The sequence below is a fragment of the Aquarana catesbeiana genome, linkage group LG01, assembly GCF_042186555.1.
Source record: "Aquarana catesbeiana isolate 2022-GZ linkage group LG01, ASM4218655v1, whole genome shotgun sequence".
In the NCBI taxonomy this organism is placed as follows: domain Eukaryota; kingdom Metazoa; phylum Chordata; class Amphibia; order Anura; family Ranidae; genus Aquarana; species Aquarana catesbeiana.
The window spans coordinates 359,789,960-359,807,137 of NC_133324.1; the positions used below are offsets into that span (position 1 = coordinate 359,789,960).

The 17,178-nt window shown below is 39.0% G+C and overlaps 1 protein-coding gene across 2 annotated transcripts in view; it reads right to left on the minus strand.

The window, feature by feature from the left end:
- LOC141146432 (kelch domain-containing protein 3-like) overlaps positions 1-17,178 on the minus strand; it is a 177,504-nt gene that overhangs the window by 72,264 nt on the left and 88,062 nt on the right. For both annotated transcript variants that reach the window (XM_073632958.1, XM_073632959.1), the window contains exons 8-11: positions 5,202-5,253; positions 4,945-5,045; positions 4,350-4,435; positions 2,766-2,847 (exon numbers count right to left, since the gene is read on the minus strand). In XM_073632958.1, coding sequence (XP_073489059.1) covers positions 2,766-2,847; positions 4,350-4,435; positions 4,945-5,045; positions 5,202-5,253 — 321 coding nt within the window. The remainder of the gene's footprint in view (positions 1-2,765; positions 2,848-4,349; positions 4,436-4,944; positions 5,046-5,201; positions 5,254-17,178) is intronic.

The following is a 17,178-nucleotide window of genomic DNA, read 5'->3' on the forward strand; positions in this document are numbered from 1 at the left end:
TATAAACAGCAACATCTCATTGTCTTACTTAAGCCATTATATTTTGCATTATTTAGTAGTATAATGAACAGAAGTAATTACAACCAAGCTGCAGTATTCTGGGAGAGAAACTTTTACTGATTCTGACTATTCAGTGGGGTTTAAACATTTCTAAGAAAAATTAGAATTGTGTTCATAGCAACATCTTAGTAAACAGTACTACATCAATACTTAATGTGTTACTGCCAGGACTCACATAGCTAAAACTAATGTCTCTATCACTGTGTTCTGTGCTTACCCTTTAATGACATTATATACTGTTTTATAACTGTTGTTTGAGTATCATTTTCTGGTAGGCACTGGCTAATCTCTACATGTTATTGAACATCATAATGATGTAAGTGCCTGCCATTTCTGGAGCAGGATCTGCTGCAAAGATGGAATAATGATGCTGGAAACCATAAGAGTTACTTATAAAAGCTTTATCTAAGGATAGACTTGTTTATCCCAGACATATCAGAATCATAAAATATATGTTTATGTCTATTTATTGGGACAGACTAGTACAACAGTTTGTAGTAAGAAATTGGAATTCCTGGAAAGAGTATCTCTCTAAACTTTGAAGAATCATATCACTTATGCTCACTGGTGCTATATATGATCTAGAGGATTCTGATACAAACATCAGTTAATCTGATTTCTTAAAGTGGAACTATAGGCAAAATAAATATTAGCAACAATTAGTATGTTACTGGCTTCAAAACAGCAGGCTTTGTTTTTCAAACACCTCTTAATATAATTTTATTACCTATTAATCCTGTCACTCAATCTGTTATTTTATTACTTAATGTAAAATGCCAGGCCAACATGCCATCCGGGGATGGCACAAACGTTTTTTTTTGTGGAGGGGGTGCTTACAATGATCAGCCCGTGTTCATGTGGCTAAACCTTTTTTTTCCAAAATAAAAAAGCTGTTGCTGTAACTGCTTAAAAGGTGTTAGCTGGAGTCGGAATTTAGTTTGTCTTGAAGTCCATTTAAAACTAGATGTCCATCTAGGACTACCCTGTCATAGGATGTGGAAAAATAACAGATCTACTGGCAGGATCAACAGGTAATAAAACTATGTTTAATAGGGGATTACCATGTGAATGCATTGGACAAACCGCTATTTTATTTTGATCATAGTTACACTTTAACACCTCATAATCCTAGCCAGTCTGTTTTTCTTTTGGGGTCCATTAAAACTGAATGGGACACTTGTCACACACTAAGCCACAGCTGTTTAGTGTGCGTCAGCTGTCTGTATTAGTTGCAGTGAGCCGGTGGTGTGATGCGCGATTTAGCGCATCACACAGCTCCACTTTTTTTTGCTTTTGCACAAACTTTATTTAAACATGACACTTCATTAATATCGCTGTTAAGCAGAGCAGTGCACTGTGATAAAATGCAGCATATCTGCTTTAACCACTTCCCACCTGTGCTATAGCTAAAGGACGGCTACAGCAGGGCTTACTTTGCTGGGAAGGCGTACATAGACGTCCTTCTGTGATCAAGCTGCCCGTGTGTCCCCCTGCGGTGCTCTGTGATCGGGGTAAAGGGCCAATCACAGCGGCCCTTTACCATGTGATCAGCTGTGTCAAATGAAGTAAACACAATCCGGTTATTGGCTTTTCTTTACTAACACTGACAGCGTGAGGAAAGAAGAAGAGAGCTGATAACCAGCTTGTGTTAAAGGGACATTGGCACTGATAATCAGGGCACTAATTATTAGTGTCCTGATTATCAGTGCAGTCCCAACAGTGCCCACCAGCGCTGCCAATCAGTGCTCATCAGTGCCTCTTTATCAGTGTCACCTATCAGTGCTGCTTATCAGTGCCCATTAGTGCCGCCCATCATTGCAGCCTAATCAGCGCCCATCAGTGCAGCCTCATCAGTGCACATTAGTGGAGGAGAAAAATGACCTGTTTGCTAAATTTTATAGAAAATTATGAAAAAAAGTTTTTTTTCAAAATTTTCGGTCTTTTTTCGTTTGTTTAGCAAAAAAAAAAAAAAACAATGGTGATTAAATACCACCAAAAGAAAGCTCTATTTGTGTGAATTTTTTTTTTTTTTTAAATTTCATATGGGTACAGTGTTGCCTGACGGCGCAAGTGTCATTCAAAGTGCTGTGACAGTGCTGAGATCCAGGCTGTGTTGCAGCGTGAATAGAACACATTGAAAACAATTGTTTTTTATGTGTTCTAGTGGTGACTGCCATTCTTTCAGAGAGGAAAAACTACACTGAGGGGTTGATTTACTAAAGGCAAATCCACTGTGCATTACAATTGCACTGCAAGTGCACTTGGAAGTGCAGGCACTGTAGAACTGAGGGGAAGATCTGAAATGAGGGGAAGCTCTGCTGATTTCTATCATCCAATCATGTACAAGAAAAAATTCTGTTTTTTTAATTTTCTTTGCATGTCCCCCTCATATCTACAGCGACTGCACTTCCAAGTGCACTTGCAGTGCAACTGTAGTGCACAGTGGATTTGCCTTTAGTAAATAAACCCCTACGTGTGAAATGGCTTGTTTAACTGTTCTTTACCTTTTGCTTAATTTCTTAATTTTTGATGTCCCTGGAATGCACTATATAGATCTGCTAAATATAACTATCGATATCTATATGCAAATATTAAAGTGTATTTGTTAATTTATTTTCTTAATTGCATTTATAGTTTTCCTTATCTTGGTAATGTGTCTAAATACCAGATTTCATTTAATCATTTTCTAGTAATGCATTTCTTACCAAGGCTTAATTTCATAACATCACATTTTAGCATTTTGGTCTCATTTTCACACGCCGAGATTCCTCCAAATAGGTAAATATCCTGTTATATTTAAATAAAAAAATACAGCAATGAATGATAAGGTTAGAGAGAGAATGTCTGAAGGCCATTTCCATAGTTTTACTGTCTACTGTCTAGACCCGATTTTCATGGATGAAATATTCCCTTAACATGCCTTTAATACACAGCAATATGTAAAATTTAATACAGATGGGATAGTGTTTACTGGTATACTTACTATATAGGTAGTCACATATAGTTTAATTTCTGTCAAACTTAATCTGACACTTTTGTTCCCTTGGAACACATTCTCACTTCAGGGCTGCTACAACTCCGGAGTCAAATAAAGCATAAAGCGAATAAAGGGTATATGTTTTCAACCACAATATATTTATGTAATGCTGCCATATGAAACTTTCCAAAGTACACAGAGTCTTTCTTTCTAACCATTAAAGCGAAGTTCCACCCAAAAGTGGAACTTCCACCCATTTGTCTCCTTCCCCCCTCCGGTGCCACATTTGGCACCTTTCAGGGGGGTGGGGGGGAGCGGATACCTGTCTTTGACAAGTATCCTGTCCCCTCTTCCGGGCGACTCAGCCACGGCCTAGACCGATGCCTAGACCTAAAGACCTGCAAAGAGCTGGGTCAGGTAACAATATCACTGGATCCTGGGACAGGTAAGTGTGTGTTTTTTTTAAAAGTCAGCAGCTACAGTATTTGTAGCTGCTGACTTTTATATTTTTTGTTTACGGGGTGAAGATTCTCTTTATTTCAAGGGTTTCTCTGTGTAAAAAGATTGAAAAAGGCTGGTTTATGCCATGTCAGTCTAAATCCCTAGTCTAAATCAGGACAATGGGTATCCCTATAGAGTGCAAAACAACAATAACAAGAGAGGTGTGCATTGACCTAGCGCATTACCACAATAAATTTTATTTAAAAATAAAATAACAGTCTTTATACTCACGAATGCATGATATAAGTACTTGTGTCTCAACAAGTGGAACGAATTACCTTCTACTACTGCATTCTACCATTAGTATGGTAAGAACAGGAGGCATTTGTGGTTTTGGTTGAACCATCTTCCTCAGAGCCAAGATAGTGAAAGATTCTGGTAGAATGCAGAAATTCTGAAGGCGATTGGTTCCACTTGTTGAGACATGCCTACTTATTTCATACGTTTGTGAGTATAATGACTATTATTTTATTTTTAAATAAAATGTATTGAATTTATCGTGGTAATGCACTAAGTTGGTGCCCCCCTTTTTTGTTATTGTTGTTTTGCAGTCTTTAATGTCCCTGTGATGTCCATACACATTCTAGGGCCATATTGGTTGGGTGCTTATTAATCTACCACTAGCATTTCCTGGAAATATATGAAGTAATGGCCCTTCATTACCAGGGGTGGTGCACAGAGGCAGATAAGGTTAAAATAAAGGTTGTTGCCCCAAATTCAACACATGCAGTTTTATAAAAACTAGCAAATCCTGGTCAGAAGACTCAAATTTGTTGTTATCAATATTGTGTAAATTCACCTATTACAGTACCTTATCATGGTGTGCTGTAAATGAATGGTATTTTCTTCCTGCTGGGGTCTCACCTTTGATATCACAACACTGCCAAACTAAAGTGGCTAAATAAGACCAAATATGTCAGAGAATTAAAAAGCAATATTAGCATCTAAATATGAAAAGCTTTGGTTGCAAATCATCAGTTTGTCATAAAGTCTATTAATAATGCAACTGCCTACAAACAAAACTATTATATCCATGCTACTATTATTACTCCACTGCATATGGACCTTCGCATTTATATCCTAGGGACTAATGCTACCAAGTATAGATAATTACAATGTATGACGCACACTAGGCTAGGTAAATACGAATGTTAAACAAATATACACGGTTAGAACAGTACCCTGCCACCTTAATTCTAGTTCAAATTAAAAACAAATTAAAATGAATACATTAGAAACACTTCTAATGTATTAATCTAATTAATTTGTTGTTTTTATAACTAGTGAAATATATGGCTTATCTGGGACTAAACCTTTAATGATAGGCTTACAATACTCAGGATTTAGAGTGGATTTCCCTGCTATTACAATTGAATCATTTTGACTTTACTAAAAAAGCAATTTACCTGTGTCCAGCATATGCACATCACTATAGAACATGCCATCCATAGAACTCCCGCCAAACATATATATCTGGTGTCCAACAGTGGCAAATGCATGTCCCAACCTGAGCAACAAAGTTACTGATTTTTATACAAACATTATTAAACGGACAGTGACATTAAAACACAGATGACAGTAAATGGTGTAAGTATTACATTGACATTACATTGATGCTATATAAATCCTGTATAATAATAATAACAATAGTAATAATTATTACCTTGCCTCAGGAAGTGAGCCAGATGTTTTGACTGGTACCCATGTTTCAGATACTAAAGAAAGACATATTAATCGGCACTCATTCCTAATTAGTACATTATACTCAAATACACTCAAAATACAATACACATTACCTGGAAGTATTGATTTAATCATTTTGATGTTGCTGCATATGTTTTTGGCAAACCTTTGATTTTCTCTATAAAGGTGTTGTTTATGGCACAATATTTTTCATAAAACTGACAACCAAGAAATTAGCTACTGTCAGAAACAATGTGAAGGCACTGTCTGATGGCCAGCTTGGTATGCATACTACAAAATCTCCACAAATAAATTGCTAATGGGCCATTTTCATCACACTGTAGTAACGTGTACCTTTTTAATGCATGTGGCATATTAGGCAACCCATTGAAATGAACGCCACACACATTAAAATTAACAATGTGCGTTAATGCCTGTGTGCTCACACACCGTAGTGGTGTGAATGGGGCCTTGGAGTAGTAATCAGCTGCTAAATAGATCGACAAAAATTGGTCTCTATGGTGTAAATTACACAAGTAGCAAGTAGTAGCATATTTTGGCAACAAATTGCATCAATATAAGCATGACCAAAAATATTAATTTTGGCAGTATTTTCACAATATGTATAGTAAAATCTGATCTGAACCCTCCTCTTCCCCCCCCTTTTTTTTCTTCTTTAGGTTTGTTGATTAGCCTTTTCTTGTGTATGTGTAAATGTAATTTGGTGTTACATTATGATCTCGAACACAGGTTTTTAATTATTAATATTTAAATGTGTTAGGTGTAGTTATTACCGAGGATAGAGAAAAAGTCTCCGTTATGTGGTATATGAAATTATAGGTTGTGGCCTCAGACATATCTTATCTTTTAAAGCTAGGATATAAAGTGTAGAAAATAATTATTTGATCACCTGCAGATTTTGTAAGTTTGCCCACTTACAAAGAAATGAAGGGTCTATAATTTTTATCATAGATGTATTTTAAATGATAGAGACAGAATATCAACCAAAAACCCAGAGAAAACACATGATACAAATGTTATAAATTGAGTTGCAGTTCAGTGAGTATAATAAGTATTTGATCCCCAAGCAAAACAGGGCTTAGTACTTGGTGGAGAAACCATTGTTGACAAGCACAGAGGCAATACATTTCTTTTTTGTTTACAAAGTATTTTTATTTGGTACAAAAGGTGGTACAAAAAGCTTTGTCATATATAAAAAAAAAGTACAATACAGGTAGTTTACACATAAGAAAGATCAAAATATAATCTGTGATTGTTGATAGATAGATTTTGTTGTAGTATGTTAGCACTTTTATATTAAACTCTAAGATTGTTGTATATATACATATCTTATAATGTCCTTCGGACATATATTACTAGTAATGTCATTCAGGGTTGAAAAAGAGATTGGAAAGGTTAAGCCATGGGTCCCATTTTTTGTTATAAAAAATGATTGGTGTTCTTTAGTGTGTGGAATATTTTTCCATAAGATTAATATTGTTAATTCTGGTTCTCAATTGTGTTGGGGACTGATGAGGATTTGCAATGGAATGCTATCAACCAGTGTATTTGTACACATATTCTGTGGATCAGCCTCATATTATGGGTGGTGAGTCCAATGATAGGGGAAAATAGGACACAGTTGTGGAGAGTGAGGTTTATACTACTATCTGAAATTTTGGAAGTAATTTTTTCTAATTGCTTCCATATATATGTGACCTTCTCACAATTCCAAAAAAGTTTGAGAATGAACCTGTGGAATTACAACCTCTGAAGCAAGTCTGAGAAGTTGTGGGGAAAATGTTATAATACCGGAGTATAACATCATCTTGTGAATAATTTAATTGCAGTCTTTTTAATCGTGATTGATCTGGTGCATTTGTGTAGATTATTGATGCAATTGTCCCAGTTTTCAGTTGAAAACGAGAAATCACACTCTTGCTCCCATTTGTACATATAAGGGTGTTTGTTTTGTTCTGTGTTATTAACTAGATTAGAGTATATTTCTGATATCAGTCCAGTTCTTCTTGGTGACTTTAGACATATGTTTTCGAAGAATGATGGTGGGTGTGAGTTTGTTATTTGGAAATATGTGCTAAAAAAGTGTCTGATCTGGAGGAATTTATTAAACTCAGTATCGGGAATCTGATGTCTAGATTTTAGAAAGGAGAATGATACGAATTTGTTGTGTTCTATAAAATTAGAGAAGGGTGTCAGGTTGTTGTTTATCCACCATGAAAAGTCTCCAGTATCATGCGTATTCCAGGGGAATTTAGAATCTCCAACAAAAGAAGTCTGTGGGGGTGTGTTAGATATCAGTTTGTAAAGCGCTGCGTAAATTGACGGCGCTATATAAGTACCTAAAATAAATAAAAATACATTTTTTGTTGTGTAGATTCCATAATTGTTATGATTGTGAGACTAGTTGGTTAAGAGTGTCTAGGGTATGTATTTCCCCATAATATTCCAGAGATAGAATATGGTAGAATTGAGTCTTTTTCAAACCTGACCCATGGGATCTTGGGGTTGGGAATATGCCATTGTGTGATTTGTGACCATCTGGTAGCTAAGTAATATAACCAGAAATCTGGGAGACCCAGACCTCCGTTCTTTTGTGATTTATATAATACTAATCTCGATAGACGTGGGTGAGAGTCTAAACATATAAACCTGTTAATCTCTGTTTGGAATTTAGTAATATTTACTTTATTTAGTATAATTGGGAGTGCCCTAAATAGGTATAATAACTTTGGAAGAATCGTCATTTTAATTGCTGTGATTCTGCCTAAGAAAGATATTTTGAAAGATTTCCACATCTTGAGCATCGATCTTAATTTTTGTATTATGGGTAAGTAGTTTTTTGAGAATAGATTATTAATTGGGGTGAGAAAGATGCCTAAATATGGGAGAGACTCCATTGACCAGGTAAAACTGAATGAGGTAAGTAAGGAGTCTAAATTAGATGGTGGGATGTTTATTGGCATACTGATAGATTTGGAAACATTTACTGTTAGGCCTGATAATGATGCAAATGTTTTAGGAGTATGTAATAGATTGGGTAAAGCTATATTGGGTTGCGTGAGGAATAAAATCATATCGTCTGCATACATGCTCAATTTATAGGTGTTATTATTAGAATTATAACCTTTGCTGTCTGGGTGTAGTAGTATTGCTGTGGCTAAGGGCTCAATCGCTAGAGCGAATAGTAAGGGAGAAAGGGGACATCCCTGACGTGTACTCCTGCCCAACTTAAAAATGTCTGAATTACATCCTGGTAGTCTTATCCTAGTAGATGGGTTGTGATAAAGAGCTGGAAAGGCATGGAAAAATTCTCCTTTGTTTCCATATCTTTTCAGTACTACATCAAGGAAATTCCAGGATACACTGTCAAATGTCTTATTAATATCAAGGCTAAGTAATAGGACTGATCTGGAGTTGATATTTGCATCTTAAATTATGTTTGTTACTAATCTGATATTGTCCGTAATTTGTCTACCTGGTATGAAGCCTGTTTGATAAGGGGAAATCAGGGAGGGGATTATTAATGCTAATCTATGGGCTAACAGTCTTCTAAATATTTTAAGATCGTTGTTTATTACCGAAATTGGTCTATAATTTTGGGGTAATGTGTGATCTTTGTTTAGTTTTGGGATGAGAGACATGTTGGCAAGTAACATTTCTTCTGGGAACTGATCTCTTTTAAGGATGTTATTGTATAATTTTGTCAAATTTGGTATTAGAAGATGGTGATATTGTTTATAATAAAAGAGGAGAATCCGTCTGGGCCAGGAGCTGAATTTTTCTTAAGGGATTTAATTATTAGTTGTTCCTCTTCTGTGCATGGTGCGTTTAATTCATCTATTTGTGTTTGGGTTAGCTTTGGAATAGGGAGTTTGTCTAATGAAGATAGTGCTGAGGGTGAAATCGATGAAGTGGGTGCCGAGAGGAGATCTGAATAGAATTTTTTGAATATAGACAGAATTTCTTGGGGATGAGTGACCAGCTGATTTGTATTATTCTTGAGTTATAAACGTGGGTGGGTTTTATTGATTGATTAAGTTTGCGAGCAAACATTGTAGAATATGCATTGCTGGATAGGAAAAATTTTGCTTTTGACCAGCGGAGTGCCTTTTCTGCAATAAATGAGAGTAATGAGTCTAATTCATTAAGTTTTTGAGAAATTAATTTGTAGGTGTTTGGGTTGTGTGAATTGGTATGATCTTTATATAGGTTGTGGAGATCTTTGGTGAGAGAGTGAATTTTTTCCCATTTTTTCTTATTACATTGTGCTGCTCGTTTAATGAGGTGGCCTCTCAATACAGCTTTATGGGCTAGCCATAATGTAGCTGGAGAAATATCTGGAGTTGAATTTAATGCAAAATAGTCTTTTATTTCTGAGGTAATCTCATTTTGGTGTTTGGGGTCTGTTAATAAGGATTCATTAATTCTCCATGAATATGGGGTAGAAATAAGGCCTATAAATTGAGTACTAAGAGTGGTGGTATGGTGGCCTGACCAGGAACAAGGGTGTATTGAGGCGTCAAGGGTGTTGGCTAGGATTATTAGGGTGCAAAATATGTAGTCTATTCACGTGCGCCTACATTTAATGCTCTCCAGGAGTCTATTAGTTGTAAATCATTTATGTGTGTAATAGTTGTTTTTGAAAATGTTTTTTAGTTTTGGTTTTGTTTACTATGATCAAGGTTAGGTTGGAAAGCTGAGTTAAAGTCTCCGCCCAAAATAATATGTGTTGAATGGTATTGTTGTAATGTATTAAAAAATTGTGTGAAGAAAGTGGTTTGTGTCTAATTTGGTGCATATACATTGGCGATCGTTAATCCTCTACCTGATAAAGTGCCTTTGATAATGATGAACCTACTATCTTGGTCCTTGTAAACCTGTAGAACCTGTAATGGGAAAGAATGATGGATAAAGACAGCTACTCCTTTGGTTTTGGAGGAGGTTGAGGTATAAAAGTATTGATTAAAGGCTTTGTGAAAAAATGTAGGGTGGCTGTCTTTCATGAAATGTGTTTCTTGTAACCATTAATATTTTGGCATTTAGTTTTTTATATTGTAAGAAGGCTTTTTATCTTTTGTACAGGGAATTAAATCCTTGGACATTGTGTGATAAAACAGTGATGGTCATTGTTTTAGTACCAATTGTGGGGATTCATCGGGAAGTGATAATGTATGATAATTGAAATGGTGAATGGGGTATAGATGTCCATCTCTTCTAAATATAAATAAGGTCAACCACGTGTACAAGAATTTATTACAACTTATATTTTTTTCTACCATGTGCAACGCGAGGCATAGCAAAAACAATGTACCATAATTATTTTTGTTTATAAAATCTGAAAATTGGTTTAACATTAATTAAGCGTAACATATATCTGTAATGAAAAAACTATATGGGGTTGGAAAAAAAAAGATTTTCCAACCGACCGTGAAACTTAACGAGACCGAATGGTCTTAAACTCAGTCTTATGCCCCGTACACACGATCGGACATTGATCGGACATTCCGACAACAAAATCCGAGGATTTTTTCCAACGGATGTTGGCTCAAACTTGTTTTGCGTACACACGGTAGCACAAAGTTGTCGGAATTTTCGATCGCCAAGAACACGGTGACGTAAACCACGTACGACGAGACTAGAAAAGGCCAGTTCAGAACCAAGCGCAGCACTCTTTCGGCTCCTTTTGCTAATCTCCTGTTAGTAAAAGTTTGGTGAGAGACGATTCACGCTTTTTCAGACTCGTGGTTTTCAGATCATTTTCTGCTGTTTAGTTTGTGCTTGTGGGTTTGTATCTGCTCTTCAGTGTGTGCAGCAAGATACGCGTGACTTTGATTAGTCATTGTGTTCTTGTTCGTCCGTTACTGTTTTTCAGGTCGCTCTTCACAGGCCTTGCTGTTCTTCAGTGCGTTCTGTTACTTTGTTCTGAGCAGCCGACCGTTTTCTAGCCATGTTGCGTATACGTACTCCTCGTAGAGTTCGTGCTGTGTGGGGGCTTAGTGTTGGGGTCCTGACCTTGACACAAGTCCAGTCCATGAACAGGGTGGGGAGGAGTTCATGGACCAAGAATTGGTTGCTCCAGCGTGACCAGTTCTGTCATATGCCTCTGCTCCGTGAGATCTGTGAGCATAATCCTGATGATTTCAGGAACTTTCTCTGGATGACGGATTTCATCATTTGTTGGCTTTGCTGACCCCCTATATTAGCAGGCAGGATACCTGCATGAGGCAAGCCATCACTCCGGAGCAGTGGCTCGTCACCACCCTGCGGTACTTGGTGATGGGGAGAAGCCTGCAGGACTTGAAGTTCTCAACAGGCATCTCCTCCCAGGCTCTGGGAATCATTATCCCAGAGACCTGTTCTGCCATCATCCAGGTCCTGCAGAAGGAGTATATTAAGGTAAGATTTTTATCCTTTAATATCACATTTTTTTGTATTTAATGTTTGATAATATGTTGTATTTCTTTCCTCATTCCCTAATTACCATGATTGGAATATGCTGTGAATGTCTCCTTTGTCCTCATTCATGCTGCATTTTTATGTAATTATTTTTTTTGTCCTTCATACATATTTGCCTTCACTTACCTCCCCAGCATGGTCTCCTGGCCCTATATTCACCTCATGTAGTCACTTAACAATGTATTTTATCAGCTCCATAGTAGTGCTTTACCCCAAACACCCCCTAAAATGTTTTTAAATGTGATTTGTGCTTTAAATTCAGGCAGAGTGCCAGAGGCTTTTTTGGGGGGGTCCCCAAATCATTTGGAACCCTCCCTTCCCCCAACTGCTAAGTCAGCTGATAACAATTCTCTATCTATCCTCAATCATCTATCTGCTGACTTTGCCAAACCCATACACACTATACCCACCTCTTTTGTGGTCAGATGTATGGATGAATTCCCCAAAGCATGTAGTGCAAGGGCCTGCCTGTATACTTTCAAATGGTACTGTTTCAAGTTTTTGTATCCTATTATTATCTTGATAGGTAATAGCAGAATGTCCAAATGTCTCAAATGTGTACAGGAATCTGAGAGGTGTACCTTATATTTTGGTCTTTAAAAATTCCCATTAATAAATGTTATCTTGATGTTGGCCAAGAAGTTTTGTGTCTAATCAGCTTTCCATGTTTATGTGCAAAAAGACTAATTTTTTTTGTTTTCCTCAACAGTTTCCTTCCACGCCACAGGAATGGCAGACTGTGGCCTCCCACTTTGCCCAACGGTGGGACTTTCCTAACTGCCGAGGGGCAATTGATGGGAAACACATCCACATCATCCCACTACCCAACTCAGGGGCGTACTATTATAATTATAAGGGGTTCAATAGTATTGTGATGTTGGCGGTGGTGTCAGCTAATTATGAGTTCCTGTATGTGGACGTGGGGAAGAATGGCCGGATGTCCGATGGTGGAGTCATCGCCCAGACGGAGTTTTACAGGCGTCTCCAGAATGGCAGCTTGGACTTGCCACCTCCAGAAGACAACGTGGAAGGACTTCCATTCGTCTTCGTTGCGGATGAAGCATTTGCGCTGGGGGACCATCTTATGCGGCCATTCCCGATGAGGACCCTCACCTCGGACCAGAGGGTTTTTAATTACCGGCTGGCCAGAGCCAGAAGAGTGGTGGAAAACACGTTTGGAATCATGGCCAGCCGGTTCCGCCTATTTCTTACACCCATACATATGGTGGAGTACAAACTGAATCATATTATCCTGGCGTGCTGTGTTCTACATAACTTTTTACGTCAACATTCTGCCAACTATGCTGGCTCAGTTGGGCCTGAGGCCGGAATTATAAATGAAACAACCCTGACAGTGCTTGAAAGTGGCTGTCCTGGCTTGCCCTCCCTGAGTGCCCGTGATGTCCGGCTAAGATACCTTGAGTTCTTTGCGGGTAGAGGGGCCATCAATATGCCAGACAATGTGTGAAACCTTTATCAAATAAAAAAAAATTAAGCAAATCTTTGTTGACATTTACTGCTTGTGTTTGTTATAGCTGACCCTGACAGAAATGTAGTGAGTCCTGAAAATGGCGTGATTGTGTAACCTTAAAAAGCACTGTTGGGTGTTATTTACTAAAGGCAAAGACACTTTGCACTACAAGTGCACTTGAAACTGCACTGAAACTGCACTTGTAGTGCAAAGTGGATTGGCCCTTATTAAATAACACCCATTGTCACATAAAGCAGCAATTGGAGCACCACAAAAGTGTTGTAGCATTGAGACAATTATACACACATTCTTGATTAACAATCTTTTTAATACCTGCACAATCACATGTGCATTTAGAAAAGGTTTTTAAAACAAACCAACGTGTTTGTTGTATAACAATTTTTGTGGTGGCATTCGAAAAAGTACAAATGTCCATTTGAGATGAAACAGGCATGTTTCAAACCAACAAGAAAGACACAAATCTTGAACTTACAAAGTTCACATTTGGTAGAACTTGAAGGCAATATCAGACATGAGTATTTAGGAACTGTGTTTGATATTGCGTTCAGATGGGGTGAAGTCACCCCAGGAAAAGCCAAATTTTGAAGATGCACACCAATTTACGAATGTCAAAATGTGCTAGCTGCCATCACGGGGGATCAAGGGACGTGTTTTGGGGATGCAACCCCTTCCTCACAGCTACTTTATTATTGAGGAAGGGGTTACACCCCCAAAACGCGTCCATTGATCTCCCGTGATGGCAGATAGCACATGATGGCACACTTTGTGCATCCTCAAAATTTGGCTTTTCTACAATTCTCTAAAAAAAATTAAAATTGTAGTACACCATAAAAGAAAGGGCTTTGGAGGGGTTTTAAACTCTCCCCAAAACATCAATGATGGTCTTATTTTTTTAACAACATCATTGATGTTTTTCGTGATGTTTTCCAAGGCAACATTACACCCCATGATCTCCCCGATCAGGATCTGGGCATTTTCCAAGGTGAGAGGATCAGGATCCACAACATCATGATCACCTAAAAAGAGAGAAACCAAAAAAAAAAAAAGTATTATAAATATGGCGGCATCCATCTTTTACCTGAGCCTGTGGTCGCAGACACTCACCTGTTGTGGTGACTAGTTCCACCATGTCTTCCTCCTCCTGCTCTGCGTTGCTTGGGGGGATTTCCCCTTCTTCCAGAGGTGGGGGGTCTCTGGTCTCCTCGGATGAGGGGTGTCCTCCGAGTCTTTTCTCCCCTATGTGAAACAAAAAAGGTATACTTAGCACACAGATATTTGATGGCAGAAATAGGAATATGAAACATTGCTTGGAAGTGGGGTACAATTGTCTATTTTGGCAGAGTTCCAAGATGTAGAATTTTTATTGTCCTTTGTCAAACTTCAATACTTTACCTGTCTTGTACAAGCTTCACAGATGGAGACACCCCTTTAGTATACACTGGAGCACCTGTGTGGGCCTCCTAATAAAAAGGGTGTTCTTGTGTCCCACACTAGTGCTCCAGTGTCCAGATGTGAAAACTGCTGCTGAGTGTCCTCTCCTTACACAGAATCTAGTTTGCATTTCATTCTAGTAACAAACCCATCTACCCAACCAAATTAGTTTCATACAAGTAGGCCCTAAAAAATGTGGTCAAATGCATATGGCAAAAACAATGGTGTTTTATTGGCCGAAAGAAAAATGTTTGATACGAACGAATAATGTGCCCATGAACATGAAAGTTGCCATTTTAAACTGTACAACAGTTCCTAAAAGCACATGGAGCAGCACGAACATAATAAACACAAAAAGAATAGGAACACTGGACAACTACTTACTTTTTTGCAGCACTCTCCGGATCTTTCTGTACTGCTCGTGTTCTCTTAATTTCAGGTCCGACCACCAGTTCCTGAGCTGATCTTTCGATCGTCGTACCCCGAAATTCCGGTGCAGACTTTTGACCACTTTCGCCATTATCTTGGCCTTTCTGACATTGGGGTTGGGGTAAGGTCCAAACTTTCCATCATAGTCGGCCTTCTTCAGGATATCGACCATCTCCAACATCTCCCCAAAGGACATATTTGAGGCCTTAAATCTTCTCCTTCTTGATCCAGACGTTTCTGGCTCCGGGCTTTCCTCCCCCTCCTCCTCGTTGCCGTAATTAGCACGCACCTGCTGTGTCTCCGCCATGTCCTCTTCCCCCACAGGGAATAGACTAGAAAGAATGTCAGGGGCGGGCGGAGTTACACGCATGCGCAGTGTGTATAAAGCGTAAAACGCGTGCGTAGTACGTACGATCTGTGAGCGGAGGAAGGAGTATCAGAGGCGCCGATCGTGATAACGAAGGTAAGATTTAACATTGGGCCTATACTGCTTCTAGATTGAGGCCTGTATTTGCACAAGTTTAGAAGACTTTAGGCTGACATTAGGGTTTGTCTTGTGTTGTGTCTTGCAGTGAAAATGGATATCTTGAAAGATAACGACTTTATGGCAAGCTTCATTGATATGGTCAGGGAGCTGCCCTGTCTGTGGGAGATAAAACACCCTGAATATAAGACCAAACAAAGAGGAAGGCAGCACTGGATCAACTGCTGGAATTTGTGAAGACGGTGGTCCCCACGGAAGACATGACCTATTTGAAGATCCTAATTGGTGGCCTGAGGAGCACTTATCTAAGGGAGCACAAGAAGGTCCAGGATTCCCAGAGATCCGGAGCAGCAGATGACATTTATGTCCCCAGGCTGTGGTACTATGACAGGCTGCATTTTCTGGCAGATCAGACTGAACCCAGGTCATCACTCTCCAGTCTTCCTTCCACGCTTCCTTCCACCCCAGCTGAGGCTTCTGACGCCCAACTTGGGCCTTCCAGGCAGCAACATGTGGAGGAGCCCAGCTTGAGCCAGGTATAGCATTCTTCTAAATATTTCTGCTTGTCCAATCAATGATGTTAACTAGATGTTAGTTTGGAGTACTAATTTATGATTGTGATTGATGAAGCAAAAACTTAAACCATATCCCTTTTTCATACACAGGGAAGTCTCAGCCAGGAGGTGGCCGGGCCAAGCAGGCTGCCTGATATGCAGGTCCCTCCCCTACAACCGCAAAGACAAAGTGGCAGGAAGAGGAGTACCCTGGAGGAGGCTGCCATAGGCCTCTTTTGGAAGGCTAATGAGGCCCTGAGAACCCCCCACACTGTGGAGGAGGACTTTGCTTGCATAACTGCCTGCAAAATGAGGCAGATGGAGGAGGGCCAACAACTCCTGTGTGAGTCCTTTATGTTGGAAGCTCTCAATAAGGGGTTGAGGGGCCAAATAACATCTGCTACCCACATTTGTAACCTCACACATGGTCCTCCTCCTCCAGGTCCTACTACTCCTCCTCCTCCTCCTCCTCCAGGTCCTACTAGTCCTCCTCCTCCTACAGGTCCTACTCCTCCTCCTGCCACATCTCCAACACCTGAGCCACATCCAGGAAGGAAGCCACCAGAAGACCAGAAAGTGATGACCCTGGGTCCAGTCTGGTCTGGCAAAAGATGCAGGCTCTTGTAGTACCACAGCCTGGGGACACAGATGTCATCTGCTGCTTTCCGGATCTCAGAGACTTCTGGACCAGACTGCACTCCCTTAGATAAGGACTCCTCAGGCCACCAATTTTGATGAAGAATTGATGTCTGCCCTGGGGGTCCAAGGCTTCACTCATTTCAGCTGTTTCTCCAGTGTTGCCTCCCTCTTTGTTTGGTTCTGAGCCCTTAATAAAGGATTTTTTGTTTCAATTATACTCTCCTATGTGTTTTTTCCTTCAAAAAGGACAGTTTGTGAGGATTCAGGTACATTTCTAAAGTACAATGTGAAATTAACAAGGGACACCAACACCAAACAATCTCCTTGAGATTAAATAATATAAGATATCAATGGTGTTGTGGTAACTTGACACACAAAACACACACAAAAATATTATGGAGTAAAACTAAAAATAAAATAGAACAAAGATCAGACTTGAAAAAAATACAAA